General features: G+C 48.0%; 1 protein-coding gene across 2 annotated transcripts; it reads right to left on the bottom strand.

The window, feature by feature from the left end:
* Nucleotides 1–17,026: 17,026 nt before the first annotated feature.
* On the bottom strand, nucleotides 17,027–18,960 carry LOC108164265. Of its 2 annotated transcripts, none has more exons than XM_033393962.1 (3): nucleotides 18,785–18,960; nucleotides 17,851–17,901; nucleotides 17,027–17,790 (listed from the first exon to the last, which is right to left on the bottom strand). In XM_033393962.1, exon 3 carries the CDS (start codon nucleotides 17,778–17,780, stop codon nucleotides 17,115–17,117), a length of 666 nt encoding a protein of 221 aa, XP_033249853.1. In that variant the 5' UTR covers nucleotides 17,781–17,790; nucleotides 17,851–17,901; nucleotides 18,785–18,960; the 3' UTR covers nucleotides 17,027–17,114. The 2 variants fall into 2 exon arrangements, with proteins under 2 accessions (XP_033249853.1, XP_033249854.1); XM_033393963.1 differs by lacking the exon at nucleotides 18,785–18,960 and adding an exon at nucleotides 18,023–18,094.
* Between the last annotated feature and the right edge of the window lie 5,718 nt (nucleotides 18,961–24,678).

Raw genomic sequence — 24,678 nt, 5'->3', positions numbered from 1 at the left:
GTAACTTGCAATCAACTTAAGATGACAGTGGAAATGAAGCATTGACGCCTCGCACGTACCACGTACAATCCCGACACCGAGAAGAAGGCTGCTCCATGGAAAGTCCACTCCAACCACAGCCACATCCACATCCACATCCACATCCCAGATGCCAGTGGTGCGGCGGCGCAGTGGTGCAGTGGTGGGCAGGCGAATAAAAGTAAAAAGGTGCTGCAATCAGGTTTTCCTTTCTGCTCGCTCGAGTGGGTACCAAATTAGACACATTTTATTATTAAAATCCACTTGTGTTGAAATAAAACACGACTTTCTGTGTCGCACATAATGAAAATATATGGCAAGTTAAGGCCAGAATTTATTTATCAGCCGGCACTTGGCCACATCCGATAAACTGTGGTGGGAAAGAGCCAAAGTTCACTGCAAGAAAAACTTCCTAAACTGCAAGTGTGTGCCGTTCTAGGGATGCCATAGAATCGGTAAAAGTTATTCCACTGCAGCCAGTATCCATTTTGGTGGCAGTACTCTCATTCCGACCTGGCAACAGCATCTCGGAAACCGCGAGAACTGCATGATCGGAGCAGGGAGATCAATGAACGTTGTGATCAAGGATTTTGTCATCAGCGATCATCAGATCGCTCCCATTCAAGTCACGTCTCCGTCTTTATGCATATATCAGCATCAGCCCCCCAAAGAGCTGGCCGATGCGATGCGATGCGATGCTATTTGCGGGAGCCAGGCCAGAAGAAGCTCTTCCTTTTGCCCAATGCTGGACAAATTTGTAATGTTAATTGCTCTCGAGTCGAGTTGAGTCGAGTAGAGTCGAGTCGAGAGAACTTTACAGATTTGCATGCGAAGATCGCGTCAGGTATATTTCGGGTTCGACTGGTATTTATTTATTATTTTATTCCTTCTTTTTTTTTGTTCTTGCGTTCTGGCGTTCGTTGGGAGAGCCAGAGCCCAGAGCACAGAGCCCAGAGCAGCGGTTCGTTGCCTCATTCATCGGCGTCGTCTGAGTGTCTGGGGACGACGATGGGCATTATGCCATAGCCCTGGAGAAGCAGAAGACGCCCTGGCAGAAGACGAGCGAGTTCAAAGACACAACGGTACATTCAACCTGGAGGAGAGGAGCGACAAGGCCACGCCAACGAGTGTCTCCACGCTCCACACCCACGTGTGTCCAGCCGGAGAGTCGTTGACCATTCGAGTTGATTGAACTGGAAACCAGAGAAATATCACAATAAGAACAGTTGCTGTTGCTGCCTGCCCCAACAAACGGCAAATTGCAGCTTCCAAGGCAGAGGGAGCCGCACAGGCAGAGGCAGAGGGCGAGGGAACGGCGAGAACTATGGGCTCGATTTGCAATTCAGCAGTAGAACAATGGCTCAAGCATCCGCATCGGTGGCAACGGTGGCAACGGTGGCATCGGTGGCGGGCAGCGCCGAGCTGATCGTCTTCCCGTAACAATTTCCCTTCTGCTTTATGCAGTATGCACGGCATTAACGGATTCCTGCCCCGACAGATCCAACAGATCGGACAAATCGGACAGATCGGACATCTGGCCGACCGGTGGGGTGGGCACTGAACTGCTGCTCGCTTTGGCGCTCTGGCGATTTGGCGAGAAAAGCGAGCAACACAAATGTAGGTGGTATGCATTTTAATATAGTGAAAGTGCAAGAACCACGAAACAGCCGTTCATTGTGCTACAATGGAGTCGGATCGGAATCGACAGCAGCAGCGGCAGAGGACCCCCGCACCGCCCCAACATTTGAGCTGCATAAGAAAATTTCCACATTTCATTCTGTTGTCTATATCTGCACCCAAGTACACACACACACATACGTATGTATGTATGTACATATCTGGTGCGGGTATATCTTGCATCTGACGGGGTCTTATCTAAGCATTTTCCGATTTTCTGCAGACACGAAATTTGTCAAAACAAAATTCGATTTGAATTTGTCAAGGCATACTCCCGCGGCACCGGTATTGTGACTGCCACCCTCCCCCCCCCCCCCCCCCCCCATATTATGTAAGTTTAATTAGCATAAATGTGATTGATCCCCCCACGGTCGGAGCAAGTTTTCTGGTATTATTTGATTTTTATTGATCTTTTTCGAATGAAATGCAAAAAAATTCAATTGCACTTTTGCCGTTTTTGTTTTTTGTTTCTGTTTCTGTCTGGTTTTCTGCTGTTATGAATGCTGAATGGAACTAAGCCCGACCATCAAAGACTGCACTCAATGGTCTAGGCTCTAGAGACCAAAAGCCTACCCTACCCGACCCGGCCCGGCCCTACCCAGCCCCAAGAGGCGGCCTATTTGGAGATTCGGATTCTTGTAGCTATCAATTTTAATCACAATTAAGTCCCGGCATGGTAAGAATCTATCCCTGTTCTAACAAATATATCCATCATATGATCTTTGATCACTTTTTGGCCTGATGGGTAGTGCCCATGTCCATAGCTCTCTGCACAACTCTTGCACACATCCATCCATCTATTGTTTGCATTTCCATAGCCATGTCATGCACATATTTAATAGCTTTTGTGCAGTAGGATATTACAAAATATGCAGATAGCCCTGGATAGCCGAAAATCTTCCAAGACCGCGACGCAGGTGAAATTTGCATGGTTATACGAGTGGCCAGCTGTAACTGTGGATTACACAGTATTTTCTACTTTGAATGAGGTCAAAGCGCACTGGACATACGAACTGGCTTCCTAGATTCGAGCAAAGAATCCCCCCAATTGGTATTCCAACTGCATTTTATGCTAAATTAAGAATAAATTAGGCCTTAGAAAATATTTAATGATAGTTCAATTTTGATCTTTGATCTGATTTGGTAATGAGTTAAGGGTCCTTAGAAAAGTTCGTTTGAAAAATAGAATAGGGCTGCCTCTCTCTGAATATCTGATTCTTTCTGTCCCAACTTTGAACATCTTCTCGATATCTTCCTTATCGATATTCGCAGTATCTTACGAAGGCCGAACCACATCGAATTACTTATTTTTTTGTGCCACATAATTACACGCACGCGTCCCGGGTCCTTGGCTCTAAGCGCCAGTTGGGGCCACGTCCACGTCCACATCTTCTTCCCTCCGGATCAGGGCATCTCGCATCTCGTTCGCCCCGCTTAACATGCTGCATTCGTGTGCGCTGCTCATTGATCGAAATTGAATTGGACATAAATAAAACAAGATCAATCAATTGATTTATTTTGACATGTTGCAAGAGCGCAGCACAGCACTCGCTTTAACTTCGCCTGCGACTCCAACTTCAGCTCCAGCTCCGACTTGAGGCCCAGCTCCAGCGGTGGCCGGTGGTTAACTTGAGCAGCGGCGTGGCCGGTTTGGTTAACTGTCCCATTGGCCTCCTACTCCTTGGGCCTCGGCTTCGGAGCGCAGTGGGTCTCATTTGCTTTGTCGCTGGGGAGATTTGTTTCGTCTCCGTCTGTCCCGTCTTGCCGTCTGGCCGTCCCGCTGCTTGCATTTGCAACTTTTGGCATTGTTGTGGCAGCTTTGGAGCTGTGTCTGGGTTTGATTTTATTGCTTGTTCTGCCTCCGTTTTCGGGCTCGTTTGGTTAATTTGTCGCTCCGTGGTGGGGTCTTTCTGCCCGCCTGCCCCCGCCGCTTGCCTGATTAATTTTTATATGCGCCTCTGCTGTGTCCCCCGAGTTGGCATTGGATTCTAATGAGGATTTCAGATGAGGCCGTTACCGGTAACAGGTTTGTTTTCCCCCAACATTTTCTGATGAATCGCACAGATTGGGATCACGCATAACCATAACCCCCAAGGGGGAAGGGTGGTTGCAAGCATTCAAACATTCGGGCGATCTGAAACACAGATACTTAATACATATATCAGAGTAACTTACTATAGTTCTCCCCCAAGCTGGCACGCTGGAATGTAATGAGGATTTCTGATGAGGCCATTGATGGTGGCAGGTTTCCCACAAATGGATTACGAGGCGATTGGTTGGCATTGGATGGTGGCATTGTAGTTCTTTTAGCAAGATTTACTCGAATATTAGTCTAACATTTATCTTTCCTGCATGTCCGCGTCATTCGGCAGCGCCCCTCGGTTGGTTGGGAGGCAGCAGGGCTGCGTAACAGGCTTCGACTTGGTGTCAATTGGGACACTTGATGGTACCACCTGCCACATATAGAAGTAGTTTCCAATGGCAAAGATATATCATACGGATAAGAATTTACATACGATATTCCTAATACCTAATAATGTCTGAAAGTGGATCCAAAATACCTGCACTATCGCCATTAAAGGTGCTTGAGGAAAAGCCAATCCCCTATCCCTGGGATCCATGCATAATGCATGGCACACACACACATGCATCCCAGGCGGAGAAAGAGCGGAAAAGCGAACCCAGCGACGACCTTAATTGCCTCTCATGTTCTGCCACCCACACCCACACCCACATGAATGAGCAACTGGAGATTGAAAATAGTTTTCTCCAATCCAATCCGAACCGCGAAGCCCGAACCCAGCCTCTGTTCAGCCATCAGCCAATTGAAAGTGCGGTGGAGACTCCGCATCGAGCTGTGGATCGGCTGAGATTAATTGTCAGCTTTCAATGTGTTCGAGTATAGACACTCGCATGAGTGTTTTTCAGCTTTGTGCAACTGTTTAGGCATTTCCCCATTTCCCATCACGTGTCACAATTAAAGTGCGGGAAAGTGCGGGAAAGTGCCTGGGAAGTGGAAGGTGAAGGGCTGCCTGATCCGACTGCCTGTAGGCTGACTCTCTGACGATCCTGGCCGCATTCGAACTTCCGTTGAGCGGAGGAAAACTGATTTACAGAACCGAATGGCTTGGCGCTGGGAGAAAGTGCATTAATTTCGGGTTTCTCTTCTTGAAAAATGATAAATTAGCTTAGAAAAGTCACGAGTGCCAGGGCGTAAGTGTGAGTGTGAGTGTGAGTGTGAGTGCGAGTATTCGCTCCTCGAAGAGTGGGCTATGCGTGTCCCCGTGTGTGTGTGTGTGTGTGTGTGTGTGTGTGTGGGGACTTGATTAATGCACTTGCACAGGCCAGGCTCTGTGGCACGCCTTGACAGCCCACGGCCGACTCTAATAAAGTAATTTACCTCACTAAATAGTTGCCGGCAAACCGGCAGCCGGCAGCCAAATTTAAACCCTCCCGAGGAGCGGCAAGGAGTACGGGTCTGGGCCTGGATTTGGGGGCAGCCTTTAACAAGATATTGTCTCTCTGTCCGTTGCGAAATTAGCATTTTAATTGAAATGTCACGCCAAATGCTCGCCAAGTGCCACAGCCAGGTTTCGGTTGTATTTGATTTTCCAGACACGACACGCACTTTTTCATGCCGCATAAATACTCGCGAATTGATGTTTTCATTTGCCGTTTTTCGGCTGATGAATGGCACCTTGCAATTGCCAAATTTGCCCAATAACTTGCCCCCAGTTGTAATTGCAACTGCCACTGCCACTGCAACGGCAACTCCTGGCTATGCCTATTTAACGCAATTTATTTTCGGCCTTTCGAATTTGATGAATGTCGAACGTGTCAGAGAGTGCCGAATGAGAGGCAAGTTGACAGGAAATTGAGTTGTCTGGAGTAAACCAAGATAGCCAATCGTTAAAGGAAAATATACATGGAAATTGAATTGAAAATTGCTCAGAGGAGTACGATTATATCTATAGAATATACATAGTATATATAGATTTACATATACTGGTAACAATTAATACAAATTCAAGCTAATCCAAAAAGGGATGTCGGAAGGGGAAACTTGGCTAGGCTTGGGGGTACGTTTTGCCTTTTCTTGAATAATTCTGGCCTTAATAACCTGATCACAATCGGATTCAATAACCTGGTGTATAAGATATTTCTTTATGAAAGCCTGCCCAAAAAATCTACCCGATCTTGCTCTTATAGTCTCTGATCTGCCATCTGCCTGATCTTAGGGCTCTTCGGGTCGAAGAACAGATAGACTAAGCTGTGTGGACAGGTCTTTTGATGCTGATCAAGAATATATTTACTTAATGGCTGAGAAATGCTTCCTTCTGACTGTTACATACATTTAGCCGACTTTACAGGGAGTATCCCTGAACCAGCGAGTACCACAATAGAGATCTTTTCTACTAGTCCTGCAAACGAGACCAATTAGAATATTCCCAATTGGAAACGGAAGCATCGTTCATCTTGTGCATCCACCTATAGCGCAGACACACGATCCGTGGTGATTAGGACTTTCCCAGGGCCGTCAGTGTGTTGAAAACGAATGCCAATTGATTGGATATTTCATAAATAAGAAGCACATCCCCGAAAACTCAATAGGGGAAAGTCGGATTCGGGCGAAAGGTGACAATCCTGAGAAGCAAATTTGAAAGCCACCTCCCCCTCGCGCCTTGCCTTGGACCGTTCGTGCATCTCTAATCACTTTCTAGCTACCGCGGATGCTGCGACTTCGTCGAGTGGATGTTGCACTTTCCCCTGCACCGTCGCGACGCCAGCCACCGCATGTGGCTGCCATAATTATTATTTATAAATAATACAATCAATGCTCACGTGTTGAGGCTAAATCTCTTCCCCCTCCGACACATGAGTTATGATCGGAGCCCCTACGACTCCATTGGAGCTCCATCGCTCCGGCAATGTCTGTTTTAATTTCTGCTCCATCGTGTATTTCGCCGTGTTCGGCTACTGCGGTGTTAATAAATTTGAGCGTTTTGTGCATAAATTATTCCGATTGCATATTAATTTTGGGGTTAGCCCTTGTCGCACGGGGAGGACCGGAGAGGGTGGTGCCTTCGGTAGCGGCGATAGGGTTTAGGTTTCCTCGCGGCTTCTGCCATGTAATGACATTATTTATGGAGTTACACGTGTTTTGATGGCACCCTGGGGGCCGAGCTCTGATACACGAGGGTTCCAATGGAAGTGGAACAAGTTTCCAAAAGACAGACAGAGAGATCGTGTTCAAGAAAGCGTATCGAAATGCAATATCGGACATTCCTGTAAGTGATTGAATATCCTCCAGACGCCCTCGCAGGTTGCCTATAAATCAAAACCAAATTCGAGTTCTGGAAATGCATATTCTGTAGATCTGTGGATGTAATACCTAATCGATTTGATGCGCCGAACTTTTTCGAAATGACTTATGCCGTGCGTGTGGCACTCTTCCATTATCCCGAAGAGACGTATTCTTTTCCCATTCTGGACAGATCAAACCAGTTTCATTAGCATTTCACAGCAAGATTTCTCCCCGAGCTGGGGAGCAGCAGGGCCTTGTTACATCAACAACTGTTGCAGGTGAGTCGGTATGCCGGGGGTCTCATACGGTCATTGTTTACAAAGAAAACCAAAAATATGATACCAAAAGGTACGACTTTTGTTTCTATTGTCTGGCATTGTGGGTGAAAGTACCCCGTACCCACAGCAGCGGCTTTATACACTGCGAGAAGTGACTTCTGCTGCATTAGATAGTGTATCACCGATTGGGTTGTGGGTTTCTTGCAGTGCCTTCGAGCCAGTGCCATTATTAACTCATTGACTAGGCTCCAGCTCCGGCTCCAGCTCCGGTTTCAGGGGGAAAATGTGTTAATTTGCCGGGCAAAACAATTGCCAAATTACATCATCGCAGACGCAAATAGGCTGCCAGTCCCAGGTCCCGGGTCTGCCTAATTTGAATGCCTCCAAATGGCCACGGAGACTTCCGCCAAAAAGTTCCATTGTGGAGCGCCCCCTCCCGCCCGCTCCCAGTGCGTTTTGGTGCAACTTTATTTCAATTGCGAAATTTGTACAATTGTGGATACAACAAACCACCAGAAAGCAACAGAAACCACCAAAAAGCTCTGGCAACAACCACTCATGTCCATATATGCGTTATATGTAGCGGGTACAACGCATTTGTGGCCAATTCTCCGATTCCAATTCCCATTCGGTATTTATAGCTTGACATTTGCGCCAACATGGAGCTCTGTTCCCCTCCCTCCTCCCCCACCCCTTCCTCTTTGCCATTTCTAGTTAACATGTGTTTAGCTGCACCTGCAACCTGCACCTTCCATACCCAGGCGGAGGCGGAGGCGCAGGCACAGGCCCCCACCGAAAATTTACAATGGCAGCCATTTTTGGTTGCGGCCACAAAAACAAAGATGAAGATGTCGTTGGGGCATCGGCTTTGGCTTTGGCTGAAAGTGAAATGTTCAACATTACATTTTGTGGCTCCTCAATTGGTTACAGGAGATGGACACAGACACACACACGCACAGACGTGGAGCTATCGAGGTCAACTGGTCGTCGGTCATTCGTTGGGTTCTCGGAAGAGTGGGCTACAACATTGTACGGAGCACCGAGAACAGTTCGAGTTGCCCGGCCGTAAAGCACCAAACGACCTGCCACAGACACAAGCTACAAGGTCCGCTTTGGAGGTACTACACGAGCCGAACGATTAGATACCCTTTCTGCCAACAGTAAGCTCTGCTCTTGGCCCACAGCTGCGTCTGGGGATGGAGAAGTGCCCTAAGGAAGGACTTGAATTAAATCCTTGAGATTTACCATCTACATATCATTTGTGGGCAAAATATGCTGAAAATTGCGATAAATTACCCTATTTGGACCCTGCTTTTCCAGCTATTGATATATAATCCAAGAACAACCAAGCACTTCCCTTGGAATATTCAAAATACCCCACTCCCCCACTGCCACCCAAAAGAGAGACACGCACCATTTCAAAGTTCAAAAGGAAACACGCTGCACGAAGTCTTCGTCTTCGACGAAAAAAGTAAATTTCATTTTACAAGCGTACAAATTAAAAATGCCCAAAGTCTGCGCTTTAATTAGTCAAACTCGCGCCAAAGCCACAAAAGCCACAAAAGACACAGAAGCGGCGGCGCGGCATTGGCGACGCACGAACCGCCAGAAAAAAAAAAACGCTGACGATCAGAGGCGGGATCGGGAACGGGAACGGGATTGGGATCGGAATGGGGCTCCGAGTTAGAGTCAGAGTCAGGGCTGCGACGGCGACACTTCTTGGCCACTTCTTGGCACCGACGACTTCCGCTGCAGTGGAAATCTTGGCCATTGGCCATTGGCCAACCGAAGCTGAAACGACACTTGTCAACGGTTTTTAGTCTAATTTTTTAGTGGCCAAGTTTTGGAAATTAAATTGTTTGCCGGCGAGATTTATGTGTCAGGTTTTAGGAGCTTGGAGCCGGGCCTTGCCGCGTTTGTGGCACTTGCCCTGCCACACTTGGGGCCATATGGCAGGCCACTAGTGTCCGCTACGTTTTTACAACTAAATTTCCAAATAAACCCGCTTTTTACGACTCGGGCAGCCCAGAGCGATCTCAATCATATTTCCCAGTAACTTGTAAATGCAGTAACAAGTGGATACCCCGTTCAGGGCGGTTCAGAGATACTCGCAGAAGCTACTGGAGGCAGCTCTCCAGCACTCCGCTTACTCGTATGTATTTTTGAACTTTTCTGATGACTTTTCAAATGCTGGTTTATGGCTCTGCTCTGCTTCTATGAATTCTCGTTTTGCCTCTTTCTCTTTCGGTTTCTTGGGCCGAAAAAATGAGATATTATAGCGTTCGTTTAAATTAATTGCCCCAGATGCCAGTCCCGATACCCGAGATACGTGACGAGAACAGGAGAGCACGCAAACGGGCGTACAGGAGCCCAGGCCTGGGGTTTTGTTTTCAGTTTTTTGATGGAAAAGATGGTGGAGATAGCTCCACTCTCTGCTCCCTGTATGGAGATTGCGGTGGAATCTTGAATGGCTTACTGGGAAGAGTTCAAACGAGGATGAGAGCGGAATCTTCGTGGACTGGCGCCAAATGCGGGGGGAATGAGTTTAGGAGATTAAAAATTGTATTTATCAAATGGAAATCAATTCAAGATTTCTTGGAAATAAAACGAAGGGGTTGAATGTATAGAACTAGGGGTAATAGCTAACTAATTCATTTCTCTAATTTAATGTCCTTCAGGGGAGAGCCCAGGTTTCCAAAAGTGTACAAAATGTTCCTTGAAATGTTATAGTTTTTATTCAGAATTTATTCTCTATGTGAAGAACAGGAAACCAACCTGTAATTTCTCACTGAACAGTTCTCCCCATTGCCATTCCTATCCCCCTTCCATCCCGTGCAATCCACACCAGAATCCATTCAACAGCACCGCAAACAGCCTCTGAGTCTCTGAGAGGTATCGCCTCTGTCATTGAAAGGTGTTCCCCGAATTCCGGTAGCTACCTGTTGGCCGAAACTCAAGCACTTGTTGTGTGGGCGTTGGCGGAACAATTTCCAAATGAATCTGCGACAGTCGGGGAGGGAGAGTCACGGTGAGATGGAGCCAGTTCACACGCACTTCTGGGAGCGACAAAAAATTCCACAATCTCTCGCTCGGCTTTGTTTTGGCAAACAAATAATTACCCGTGCAACGGATCGGCGGCATTCAGGCCCGAACAGGTACTGTGGAAAAGGAAAAGTATAGCTGATCCGAGTGTACTTCTATTGATTTGCCATTTGAGCAGAGACGCAGAGAAGCGGAGAATCAGAGAATCAGTGAATCAGAGAAAGCCTATTGCCATTGTGTGGTGGGTCTGTGTGTGGCCCAAGTGCGAATTGAAATTTCGGCTTAATTTCTTTCGGCGGGAAAGCGGCTAAAATCCGATTCCAGAGCCATTGTTCCCGCCCATATGGGGGTCAAGTGTGCGGCAAGTTCGTTGCTTAGGTCTTGCCTTTCATGATTATTATATTCATGATTGCTGTTTGTATCTTTTTGTTCTGCTGTCGGCGGCTCATGTCAGCGAATTTGTTAAACAAACTGAGATGAAATTTCATTTTTAGCAAAGGCTTTCTGGCCCTTTCTGCGGCCGCGTTTAATTAGTGAAAATATGGATGCCGCACAATTAAGGAGATGCTTTGCCGCGAGTCGCCGGCGATTAAATCTTGAGTCCAGATCGCCTGCCCAGACAGGCAGAAGGAGATGATCTCGTTGTTAAACTGCTAACTCATAATGCGAACGAGAGAGCCTGGCCCAGACGCGGTCCGGCCCTGCTCCATGTCATTTAGTGCTTATCGTGTCCGCGACTCTCGGACGTGTCGGCCAGACGACAGACCTACCCTGTAAGTGAAACCCGAGGAAACAGAGGCCCCAAAGCCATATACCCATAATGTAAATGCAACGTGAAGAAATCAAAATTGTGTGTTGTTGTTTTTGTTTTTTTGTTTTGTGTCTTGTCATGCCCCGAATGGTCTTGCGACTCCCCCGAAAGTGACATACTCACTCGGTCCGGATTTTTGATTATTTTCAGTGTTTTCTCATCTCCCATCTCTCCTTTCTCCGTGGCCGTGTCTCTGCTGCTTCCTCTATACCCGTCTCTTATTGCTGCTGAAGCTGAAGTGTCGTGCGACAAGTGCCGCAATTGAGTCGCTTGCCTCTCGGTACTTGTCAACAGTGCCAGTGCCCCCTCCTGGAGACATGCCCGATGGTGCTGCTGGTGCTGGACATGCCTGTCACCTGGTTGGAGCATTGTCTGTACGTCGAACAGGTGAAGTTCGCTTTGTGTTTGTCTGTTTGCCTGTTGTTTTGGCAGTGAAATCGAGCAAAGCAAGATTTTTGGTTTTTGGTTTGGTTTCTTTTTCTGTTTTGTGTATTTTTTGGGTCTCGTTGGATCTTGATCTCCTCCTCGGTGTCTGCCGTTGATTTATGGCCAACAATTTAAGCAATTTCATTTTATTTTATATTTCTCCTTGCTCTGGCTCTGGCTCTGGCTGCTTAAATGTAATGTCAACTGTTTTGCATGTCATTTAAGCGGTAAGGGGGCTGTGATGGCTGGATGGCTGGATGGCTGGAATGGGTAGAGATCATGGTGGCATGGACAATTGTTGTATCTGTCACTTGGCCACTGAGCTTCGAGTTGTATAGGAAATGATTGGCCAGAAAAAAACACAGTTTTTGCCTAGAGAAAGTAAAAGAAGATTTGAGGGAATTCTGTCAGAAATGGAGAGAGGAAGCTATCGAAGGTCTTGGCTCCTAGTATTTTCGAGTAGCACCCCCTGCCCTTTCCATTTCCGAATTCGAAACAGTCCGAAACAAAAACAGAACAATAAAACGTCGCTTTTTGCATTTTTCGCTTGATTTGTGCTCTCGAAGAAATGAAGAAATAAAAGCCCTCAAAAAATATCACGAACTGAAAATGCGTGGGAATATATTTTTTGCGTGCCGCTTAAAAATCGTAGCTATAGCAAAACCCCTGAAACGGAAAGACGGATCGACGGATAGACGGATAGAGAATCGTAAACCAACGGAGAGGAAAAAACTAATCGCACAAATATAAATATGACAATAAAAAAGTGCTTAGTGGCTGGAGCGGACCGTTTTGCCGATTCGGGCAACGGTAATAAATTATCGAGAAACACGAAATGTCCGCTCCACCGACCCAGTTGTGGTCTATTAAAACACACAAACAATTTTTGAAAATTTGCGCCAGAGATTAGCATCGAGAGCCGAAAAACGAAATTGGCCTTTGCGGTGGAGGAGGGGAGCTGGGAGCTGGGGAGTTGGGAGTGGGCATGAAACAGGTTCTCACGCCGACCAGCGTCAAAGGGAGTACGGGCAGGACCACCTCATCTGCAGGAAGCGTAGCTGAAATTTCAGCTCTAGAGCCCCAGCCACAGCCACAGCCACAGCTCCTTTCTACCTGTTTCGTACTGCCTGAGAGGCCAGCCTCTTGCTTCCAGTTCTGGGCTGCTTGCTGTGCGAGCAACAAGTGAATGACAGGATAATCGTCCTGTGTACCTGTTCGGTTTTGTTCAGGTTCCCCTTTGTTTCGCTTTTTTTTCCACCAATTTTTTGGCATGTGAACAGACTCGCATAAAATCTCTTAATGTTTGCATTCTTATGCGGCTGTCGTCTCGTTTGATGCGTGATCTTGTTGATTATGCTGATGCCTGGTCGGCTCGGGTCGTGTCGGTTGTGTTCGGTTCGGTTCGTGTCTGCTTTGCCCTTCCCTGCGATCGCATGGAATCGGAATTGAGATCGAGCGTTGCTTGTGTCGCTCTGTCGCTGTCTCTGTCCCGCTCTGCGGTGGAGGTTTCTCAGGGCCCTCGCTGGCAGGTTCAATCGTCCATTCAGGTCCGTACATGTCCATGGACATGTAGTTTTTGTGTTCCACTTGCGAGTGTGAAATTTCTGCTTGTTTGGCATTCATGGAAATGGCCTATGCCTCGGAATTTGTGGGAACAAGTGCAGCAGCAGCATCACCAACGGCAGCAGCATCGACCACATTACGTGCTCGTTTTTTCGGCAAAGAAGGAACACCCGCAGGCGGCAGCGTGTGAAATTCAAGTTTTTGGGAACGATTCTTGCCTTTTTTTGCAAATTCTGTATTCAGTATTCAGTGTATGCGGAGTTTGTTGGTGGGAAAGACCTAAATGTTCACAATGTACGAGAGGATGTAGGACGTAGGGCCTAAAACGGCTTCATTATAAGCAGGAATAGTTTTGAGAACAACAGTTTTCTATGAATTGTTCGTCATGGATGCTCAGTGCTTGAATTAGCTATAAAGTAACCGAAAATATTAAAAGTCCCATATAAGTATTACCAAATATACATACATATGTATGTATATCATATACAATATACACTACGGGGCAAGGGCCTGCCAACCCCCGTCTCACTCGCTTAAGCAACACCCAAAACTTTTTTTTATAACAGAGAGATATATATAAATACTATACATACATATATTATTGTATATAATATAACTAAAATGTGAGTATTTACTTAATTCCAAAATGTAATTTAGAAATTAGAAGATTTTTCATAATTCGTAAAAATTTAAGAAATTAGGTTTTAAAAAATTTTAAAAAAAGTTCCCAAGTTTAAGGAACAACTTTGTCTTGATTGATCTCCAGGTATAGCCATTGTATGGACACATATTTATATTTTTAACCCATCACTTTCTTAGATATCAGCGCTGTGGATGTCGATTAAAAATTATCCCTCCACTAAGCCGACGACCTAATTTTTATCACATGCAAAGTGTATGCCGAATTCTTCACTTTGTCGCAATGTGTGACTTGTAGAAGAAAGTCCAGCAGCCTTCCTTTAGTTCTGAAGCCTCGCCGCAGCACCGATCGCGTTCCATTTAATTAAAATTCCAGCAACCTGCTCTCCAGTGCCGGTCCCAAAGCCGACCCGCTGCTATTGTCGCCGCTGATGCTGATGCTGATGTGTGTTTATGTGCCCTAAAGTGCTGTCACCTCAGTCCCGCACGCATCTTGATTTATGCGCTGGCAGCGAGAAAATTAAATAATAAAAATGAAAAACTGTAACAAAATGCTGAAGCCTTGCATCGGATTCGGAGCTCACCGGCCGCCGCGCATGCGCAATAAATTCGGTTTTTATGACACCTGACAAAATACGCAGCAGCAACTGCGGCACCAACAGCAGCAGCAGCAGCAGCAGGAGAAGGGGAAGGGGAAGTTGAAGGAGCAGGAGTTGCATATGGAGTTACAGCTTGGAGATGGAGATGGAAGCGGTTGCTTCAGTGGAAAATTGTTTAATGACTAATGGCAGAGACGGCAGAGGCTGCTGCGGATGCCGCCGAGCTTCGTTTATTGCCCTGTGTCTATTGAAGATTAATTTCATTTACACAACTTCATCGCCTCGACGCGGTCTTCGCAGGCGCAGGCGCAGGCGCAGGCAAAGGCCCAGGCCTGGCTTAACACTTTGTTGTCCGCCTGGTTGCGTTTTGGAGTTAATAAAGTCATAAATTGTGTTACCCTGGGCCGCTTCCAGCTCTAATGCGCCACGCAGCAGTTGGAGGAGCCGCAGCCCAAAGCCTGTAGCGTCTGTAGCGGCACCAATCGTTACGTGTCCATGTGTTTTTATTGCTTCTTTTGTGAGTGCCCACTGGTGTCGGCTCCGAGCGGCGGACGAGAGGTGGCAGCATCTGTTGCGGATTAGAAACGGAGCTGCGCTGCCAGCTATGGGGCAAGAGGAACTAAATTGATTTTATATACCCGACAATTTACAATTCATCAGCTTATGATCTATCTGTTCTGAGAAATAAGCCATCTACGGAGGAGATGCTTACTTGTGTATAAATATTGAACAGACCAGGAAACCCTACTATTTTTTGCACTATCATTTGCATTCAATGTTCCGTAAAATGCTCAAAAATATCCATTTAAGTAAAGCCTCCTTCTTGTATATTTTTGAGGCATACATCTTTCGGAAATCATACCATGGCACCAAGGTATGTATTATCTTCTGCAAGGTTACAATAGTCCGGGAAATCGGGAAAGAAATCCAAATTATTACACATCTGAAGACTATACAATTTTTTCGTATCCCTCGTATTTTCTACACAGCCTCGAAATATTAGGGACTTACATTTGTGGGCCACCCAAACCACTATCACATGGACGGGACACGTGTAAACTGAAGCTCCCCAGGAGCCTGGCCTTCGACAATTGAGGTTACTCAAATGGTTAGACAAATAAAATTACATGTACATACGAGTATGCAAATACACGACCGTAAGAGCGATTCAAGACGGCACTATGGGCTCCATCACCTGATGGGTTCCTTATCAGCAGGCAAACACGCGCAGCTCCAATCAATTCCGATTTCCCGGGTCCCCCAACGTCAGGGCTGGTCGGGGCTCAATTGGTGGCCGGGCGGTGTATTGGCACAGCTGCTACCTCAATGAAGAAGAGCCCTGGCTCGTCTTTTTTAATACAATGATGACGGGACACATATCCGTATAGAGAATAGCATAGCAGAACCGATCCGAACCGAACAGAACGGAACGTTATGCAAAAAAGGTGCAACACAATCTTCATCGAGAGCCTCAGACGCACAAAAGCAACTCTTTGTGTGTTCCTGCTATACAAATATGATAATATAGGAACCCTAACGGATAGCTGTCGAGTGTGTCGGGTGGCGTTGTATGTGCTGGAATTCGCCTTCCTGCCAGGGCCGCCTGGGCCGCCAGGTTCCTCGGCCCTCTGTTCAAATACACCTTGCATACGTGGCAAGTCGCCTCCTGCCTCCTGCCTCCTGCCTCCTTCCGGCTGGAAAACCGATCTACACTCAAGTGGCAGCGGCAACTTTGGGGTGGTTTTTTCCTGGACTGTGTGTCGGGACCGATGGGGGAGAACTTTTCCTGCCACCAGAGTACCTGTCAAGTTTACGCCTGACAGCGCACTCGCTCGATATTTTCCTGCAGGCGGCAGCTGTTCCCCGAGTCCTTGAAAAAGGGATATATGCCTGAGTTAATGTTGCAACATGTAACCTGTAGAGAGGGTGCTAGACTAGGGATCGGGATAGGGGTGGTTGGACAGCTTTGCGGCCGCCGACAGGTGGTGCCCCTGCCGATGAGACCCACTTGAAATTCGTTTAAACATTAGGCACTTATCTAACAGTTATTTTGTCTATGAAGAGGTACAGTTTTTGTGGATATCGAAAGATTAGAATGGGTTCTATATATATATCATATCGTACACGTATAAGATCAAATGTGAACCCGAAAAGAGGTGTTCCGGGCAATCCATAGACAGAATATTCAAATATTCCAAGCTCCAATGCATTTTTAATCACTCCAGCTCCAGCTCCAGCCCATTCGAAAGGCCAGTGCCCACAATTACATGGAAATTAATGCCACAACAAAGAGTTCCTAGCACGATCCTCCGGCATGTCTCGGCCTGGTACGTGAGCGGGCAGAGCTGGCGCACGGCTTCAATTGAAGTTCGATGAGATGTGTCGCCCTCGTGCGCTTTGATTTTATTGCCAGTACTTAGCATAATGAGTCGAGCTGATAGCATCACGTTTCCTATCCGAAACCAAAGACCGCGCTCGCACTGCGGCGCATGCGCAATGCCCAATGCGCATATGCTTCCTGTCTCGCCGGAAATTCCTTTGAGTACTCCGCTTTGTCGTCGCGACACACAAGTTCAAAGTGCATGTGGTGCATGGGTTTCCCTCGATCGGGGATGGGATCCATTGAAATGCCAAGTGCTGGCGAACAAAGGACACAGCACACCACCTGTTTCCTTGGGCTTCGGTTGAGATTTATTGAAAGAGGAAGTTCATTGAACCCAAAATGGCTGCAATTGAATTGGGGTTCAGAGTCCGCCCTAGAACTCGTAATTGGAATTGGCAACGATGAGCATCCTCGTCTGGGCATAGCGCTTGTCGTCCTTCAGGAACTGAATCACATCGGCCACGCAGATGTACTTGCAACGCTTAGCTGCTGACCGCAGGGGCTGGGGCTGGGATCGCGGCTCCACTGCCATACTAGGGAGTGTGGAGTGTGCCTGGGGTGGGGCCTGGTGCATCCGCAGTCCGATGGCATTCAGGGCCGTGTTGTTGGTCGTCGTCAGGCGCCTGGCTAGGCCCAGTCGGAAGTCCGTGGAGGGTACCACAAATTTGATCTGGTCGTCGTCATCCGACAGGCAATGCTCCAGCCGATCCCTCTCGTCGAGGCGTTCCATCTTGGCCTTGATATCGTAAACCAACTTGTAGCGAATATTCTCGTGGAAACGATAGGCAGAGCGGTGCTCGCACCGCTCTATGATCTCCTTCAAGGCGGTCTTCATGTATATCTTCAGTGCCTTCAGAAAGGTGTCAAGTAAGCCCTTGCTGTTCTCGAAGCTGTATCTCTGTCCCGGCTCTCCCCGCAGGGCCATGTGTTTCATCAGTTTTGTCAGAATGCTGTTTCGTCGAAAGTACCCCTTATGTTTGGGGTTCTTCTTCAGGAGTCCCGGGTTGCCTGGAGGAACTTTGTCGGGGCCCGCCGACATGCTCTAGAATCTAGAAATAAATTTGTTTAGTGTGCGGAACATCTCAAAGATTTCATTTGTTTTGTTTTACTTATCAGAAACGCTTTCAGGAACCAATAACAAGAATCTTCAAGCTTCGAATCTGCAAAGAGAAAGGTGTTTATAAGTTCTTTAGAACTATCCATCCGTCCAGGTGCTAGTTCTTGGCACGAGCCTGCTGCACCATCGCCGGAAAAGGAGACATATGCCAGCATGATCCTTACCGGTCGAGTGCGTCCACCCCCTGACCGACCGCACATCTTCATACGGCCCACTGCCCTGTCCTAGCACTTGTTCCTCTCCAGTGGCCACCCAGCCGAACCTGCCACACCCGGCAGACGGGCAACAGGAGAAGGACACGTTATGCAAAGTGCACAGGAATGCAAGTGAGCCTGGCCACCGGCCAGTCTCTGGCACGAGCAACTAATTATTCAAATGGAAAGAAAGGCTGTCTGATGGAATGCCCAGCCCTAGGATAACCACCCAGACGACGACCGGGGGTGAGCGGATATTAAACAGCGGCGCGCGACTGTCGCCCGTCGCCCGTCGCCCGTCGCCCAACGCCTGTCTGTCCCGCACATTTCCGTGCACCACTGAACTTCAACTTCTGGCCCTAAAGATCATGCCCAGCCTAGCATATCGTGGCCAAGACAGACTCGGCCTCGGCCCACGAGGATGAGGGTGCTTGGGCGCATACTAAATACACCACGCGCAGGCCAGGAGCAGAAGCCGCAGCCGCAGCAGGCAGGCGCGTGTTGTTTTGACGTGTTTGTAACATGGCTAGAAATTTATTAGAAATTCTAGTCAAGGTGCTCGGTGACGGCTTTGGCTTTGTCTTTGTCTTTGTCTCTGCCTATGTCGTGTCTGAGGAACGAAACCCTTGCTCCCGAACAGGTTCATTACGCGTGCCGGCGACAGTCGACAGTCGACGGAGGCGTTGACCTAATTACCTGTTTATTTTTTAGTTTGTTAATTCCTCAACTTACCCTACGCCTGCCTGCCCATAGGGGTGCCGCCTGCTGCTGCTGCGGGTGTGTGTCCCTCGGGCACTTAGTTTGCCACAGATGCAAGGTGCAAGCTGCCAGGTCACAAAAATTCAAACTCTATTCTAATAGTGAAACTTCAGACGGCACATCAGTTGTGGTTTCACTTTGTCAATCGATATACAGCACCGATATATCGGCTGTGGGGAATTTGCACTTTAATAACGAATAAAATATATTTCAAGCTTTGAAAAATATGTCCATAGATGGTAATAAAATATAGTCGAAGCTTTGAAAAGATTTCCATAGATGCTCCAAAATAATAGATGGAACCGCAACGGATTAAATTGTTGTTTTCTATAGTTTTCCATTCAAAAACAGCAAACAGTCTTCGCTTTGCAACACTGGCAGGTAATCTAAACAACTCTAACGTCCCAGCCACCCCTTCCCACTGTTTGTTTGTGTTGCATCTCATGATAATTATTATAGTCGTAATTTAATTAAAAGAGACAAAAAAAAAAAAAAAAGAAGAATCTACGCTACTATCGTGCGTTCTTTCAGCTGGGAAATGGGATCTGGGGATCTTAGAAGGAATTGTACTCCCACATCTGTGTGATGCTCCGCCATGAATGTGCAGATGCGCTTCCCTGGTGGCACTCGCATCGTGTAATATGCCACCCAACAGTTAAAAATGCAGATTTCACCCATTCCAGCCGCACTTGCATAATCCACACATGGAGGCGAAGGCAGCGGCCCGGCTCCATCGGGCTCCCCACTCCGCCTGCCATTTCCATTTCCATTTGCAAGGAGCAGAGCTAGAGTCGGCCGCATAAACTAAGCTAACAATTCAACTAAAATGCCAACCAGATAATAAAACTCAAATCGATGAAGAAGTGGAAGCATTGGCCTTTGTGATCGACTGAGTGCGCAGTTTGTGGAAAGATGGAAAATGGAAATAAAACTGCGAACACGAAACTGACTGCCGGAGCGCAGGGGCAAGAGCCACAGTCGGCACAGGCTGGCAGGCAGGCCATTCAAACGACCACCCACACATCTGGGCCAGAGACAGAGACAGAGCCAGCGACAGGGCCAGAGCCAGAGCCAGAGCCAGAGCCAGAGCATCCTCGCCGCCTGCGCAGTGTCAAATAGACAAGAAAACCAACAGCGGACCAACAGGCAAACGGAGTGGCTGCGTGGAGCGCAGGCGTGTAAGGGACATCCAACGGACGGGACGGGACGGATACGGTGAGTCGGTGAGATGGAGGCATATTCCAGCGAATAAATATTATCATATGGAAATTTCCTTTCGGAGCAATTACGAATGCTGCCACAGCCAGGCGCAGCCCAGCGTTTTGTGGCAAGTGACCTGCGAGACGTCAAATGCAGCGCACAGGAAATCGAAGTCGCAACTCGACGGGTTTGACGATGATGTAGCACCACCAGCACCGGCACCAGCTCCTCTACTCCCTCCCAGCCAGCCATTCATAGAGATCACAGCGTGTCGTAGCAGTCGTAGAAAGTTGTGGCACCGTGGAAACACAACCCAAAGAGAACCGCACATCCCCTTCTCGCATCTCAGATGGGGAGTTCGTCGAAGGCAGTCTCTACTGTATCGTATGGTGGCCAACAAGCTGTCGTTTGCTCTGCGTACCTGTTGGAGCTGCGTTTTCGGGGAGCAGCAAATGAAATTGCCAATTGTTGCGCTTCGGTGGCGGTGCCAGTTCCAGTGCCAGTGGCAGGCTACTGTTTGGCTTTTCGTTTTGTTGCTGCCACACCACACACCTTGCAGCTGGAACGGAAGCGAGGCATCTTAGAGATCTGCGAGGCTCTGGCTGTTATTGTGTGTTGCCACTTTCAGCGCTGGCCTGCCTTTTTAAGCCATTTTAATATGAGCGTTGCACATCTTGTGGGTGTGGCTGATTGGGCAAGCCGAGGCAGAGCCAAGCGAAAAAAAATGGATGAGAAGAGTCTGCCCGACCCGGCCCGATGATCAATCTTGGCCATGGCAACGTTTTACGATGATGATGATGACGACGACGACGACGACGACGACGACGTGGACCGGTGATGGCTCTGATTGCAGCAGCCTCGCAGCCATTTGCCAGTTGCTACTGGTTTTCTCCGAAGCCGCACTTAAGTGGGCGTGGGCATTTGAAAATGTTAGCCCGATGCCGATCCGCAGGAAGCGATCTGTTTGGCCTATGGAAATGGCTAACAGCCAGCGAAATGTTTCAATTATTAGTATTTTAGACAGCAATTAATACGAAGAGTCAAAGGCATGAGGAGGAACACCTGCATGGTCTCCTTTTACGCCAGAATCGATCCCCAGACAGGCGGAAGTAGGTTGACACTCTTTCAAATGAGACACCTACACCTACACCTACACCTAGAAGCCTGATTGTTGTTCTCACTCCTAATTTATTTGTACAGCATTCCGTTTCCGTTCGCAGAACTCCCGCAGATTGGCATTGTTCCAAGGGTCACAGGATCGAACCCTGTCTCGTCTTGCGCTCAAAGAATAACAAGTGTGGAAAACAGGTTCAGCCGTTGCCCAACACTGGAAGGCACATCAGAGAATATGCAAAATCATCAACATTTACTAAATAAATAAAGGCAGAGTCCATGCCAAGTGCAGCCAGCAGCCTGCATATGCAAATTGCTTGTGGGAAGAAGAATAAGTGAGTGGAGCCGAGAGCCAAATTGGAGCGCTGCCGGAGGATTCTCCCACAGCCCACTGGACTACTTTCGACTACATCGAGCGATGACAATAATGTTGTCTGCGCTTCTTTGTGGCCTGCCTGGCTGGCTGGATGGCTGGTCATGGCCATGGCATTGGCCATTGTCATTGTCACCAAGGAGCAGCCATGGCCATAACAATTTTCCTGCCTTCTGGCCAAAGCCAAAGCCAAAGCCAGGGGCTGGCCGGGGCCCCCGCTGCGCGAGCATTGTTTGCCCGCTGAGCAGATTTCCCAGAACTGACACCTTGCCACTTGGTCTGTTCGGTCTCTTCGGTCTCTTCGGCGTGGAAGGGGCATGGGCATGGGCATGGGCATGGACCATGTGTGTGGTGTCTGAGTATTGCTACAGTTTTGTCCGCGCCAAGATGTCTGGGCAGACCGGGCTTGGTTCCGTTTGTGGCACAATCCCACAGCACATTCATCATTGAAACAATTGCTCATCTGTGTGCCCATTGGTGTGTGTGTGTGATCTGTGTTCCAGGTGTTGCTATGGAATTTCAATTTGCATAAATTTGGTGCAGATTTGCGTACAATAGAGCAGCGAATCCACCCATGATTATCGAGGGAATGCTCTTCTTTAATGAAGATGTTGCCGCTCTCGGGAGGCAGCCAGACAAGACAATGTCCGTTTGCAACTCAAAACTATCTGCGAATACTCACTTGTACGTACATCATTCCAGGGAGCAGCTGTGCCAGCACACCTGATCCTGGCGTGCCTCAGGAGGCGGACTCGGGCGGACGCTAATGCGCCACCTACTGCTACCGGCGTACAAAGAAGGACAAAGGAGGGGGTTCCATTAGAAAGCAGAAACTGCACAGAATCCACGGGAGGAAGACACTCGCACTGGATGCTCAAAGGACAAAGGACGAGGGCCCGAAACAATGCTAAACCAAATTGAATGGCTTTCTAACGATGTTGTCAAGCCAGAGGCTACCCATTAGACATGCCTGCCTGCTGTCTGCTGTCTGCTACCCACAGCTCAGACACAACCGACCGTATCTATGTATCTATATCTGGCCACATCTTATCGTTTAGCACCTGCCCAACATCAACATCTTGCCCAATCAAATATGTACGAGTTTGAGCGGGCAAATAACCCATTCCCATATCCATTTTGTGGTAAATGTGCTCATGTCATCGAAAATCACGATCACCTCAGAAACTGTTGGTACGATCGTTACGATTGTTGTGTATCTCCGCAAACACGATGGGAATTCAGGTGCCAAGCGGCCAGCGTGCGTGTCCAAACGACACTTAATTTATCTAATGCTTGGTTTTCCCTGCGGTCGGACTGGAGCTAATATTTGTTCAGTCCGCAAGTGTTTGCCGGAGTCTATTTGTGGCAACTGCTTCACAAGTGTCTGGTCTGTCTGAGGGGAAATTGGGCCAGATAACACAGTTTGCGGTTGATAATTTTGGGTTATCCTTTCACTAATGCGATCCCAGACGAAGGTGGATTGCACATGGCCAGCAGATCTACTAATATGTACACTAAAATGTGGCAAAGAAGTCCAAGGAGAGAGTACTACAGATCATTCCCATCCCAAACCAGCACATGCCAATACCTGAGGCCAGACCTGAGGACAGACATCGGGATCTCTTCATTGGCAAAAAATTAAATCCCAGCTCTGGCCCTACATCCCCTACATCTACAAGGACAGGTGAGGAACATCTTTCTTGTTGTTTTTCGAGTCATTGTTCACAACAGCAGCAACATTCCCGGCAGAAGTCAGGCGAAAACGAACCTGTCCTGTGCCTAGGATAACGGATGCCCATCTCTGTTCGATCTATTATTCGCAAAAAGAGGGTCTTGGGAGATGAAAAGAAACCCAAACAAAAGCGGGCTCACAGACAGCTGACAAATCCGAGGAGATCTCCGACCTCCGATCTCCGATCTGCGATCACCGATCCTTGGTGGAACACAGGCCAGCTGCCCGAGGGGGGATCAGGATTTTGGCAAGGTGCTCTGCTCGACCGGGTCTTGATTACATCATCGACTCCTCTAGGTGGTCCTCTTGGTTAGAAAATGTCAGCATAAATCTGGATTATAGATAGTTTGTCATAATTTTGGTGGGGAGACTCTCGCGAGACCTTTGTTAATTGATTGGGAGCGGAAGTGGCATCCATTTCGACTGGCTTATACCTATTATTAATTGCCATAAATCTTGGATCAATAATAGGAATCATAATAATAAGGTCGGTCGGCGTCCGCGACTCGGCTCAAGCTGCAAAGTTTCCAAGATATTTAACCTGTCATTAGGCCAGTGATACAGTGGGTCGAGAGTGGAGGGAATGTACATATATGCCCCATTGTAGTGGATTCTAGTAAATCTATTCCCTGCCAGAGATTTATACCAGCGATTCCCACTGTGCCTGTGGCTTTGATTTCGAGCCGTAAACTCTTCCCCGATCACCGATCCCCGATCGCCGATCTGCTTTCGTCAAATTATATAATGATGCCAACAGCGGCCAGCCTACTCGACCAGGGCCGGTGCCAGGTAAGGACGGGCCACGCCCACACACACCACACTAAGGGCCAGCCCTAAACGCACCTTTCGTGCGGAGCCAGGCGTAGGTGTGGCACAGGCAAGCCAAATAAGAGCCGGTAATCCTTTACTGGCCATCGGATCCTTTGTGCAAGTCTCCTCCGACCACTTGACAGTTTAACCGAAAAATGCCAACCGTTGAAATGAAGTTAAATAGTTTCTTGTTAAAGGGCCCGGCCATAACGTGGCTGAGACGTTGATTTTCGGCTCTGGTGGAACCCTTTTGTCGAGTACCGTTCTCTTTTATGTTGCCCCGTTGGACCGGGACTAAGCACCTGCCAAATGATTAATCATTTTGCCTGGCCTCTCGTCTCGCCCTTAGCACCTTTGCTCCCGCTCCCCTTCACCCCATCTCTCCATCCACCTCCATCTCCATTGAAGTGCGTTAGTTCAGAGAGAAGCCTCTTATGTTTTCGTTGCTTAAATGCTAAAAGCTCATCAATTATCCCCCAAGCCCTGGCCCCATATGAGTGCCGCGTACATCTGCCTATTTCGGGGATCGGTCTGTCAGTGTCTGGGGCGCCAAAGGTCGCACTTTCCTCTTTCATTTTCTCCCTGACGGAGTCGGAGATGGAGACGCAGACGAAGACTCTAATCATGTCCATCAATTTG

The sequence above is a fragment of the Drosophila miranda genome, chromosome 4 (genome assembly GCF_003369915.1).
Source record: "Drosophila miranda strain MSH22 chromosome 4, D.miranda_PacBio2.1, whole genome shotgun sequence".
Lineage (NCBI taxonomy): Eukaryota > Metazoa > Arthropoda > Insecta > Diptera > Drosophilidae > Drosophila > Drosophila miranda.
This window is presented reverse-complemented; position numbering and strand designations above follow the sequence as displayed.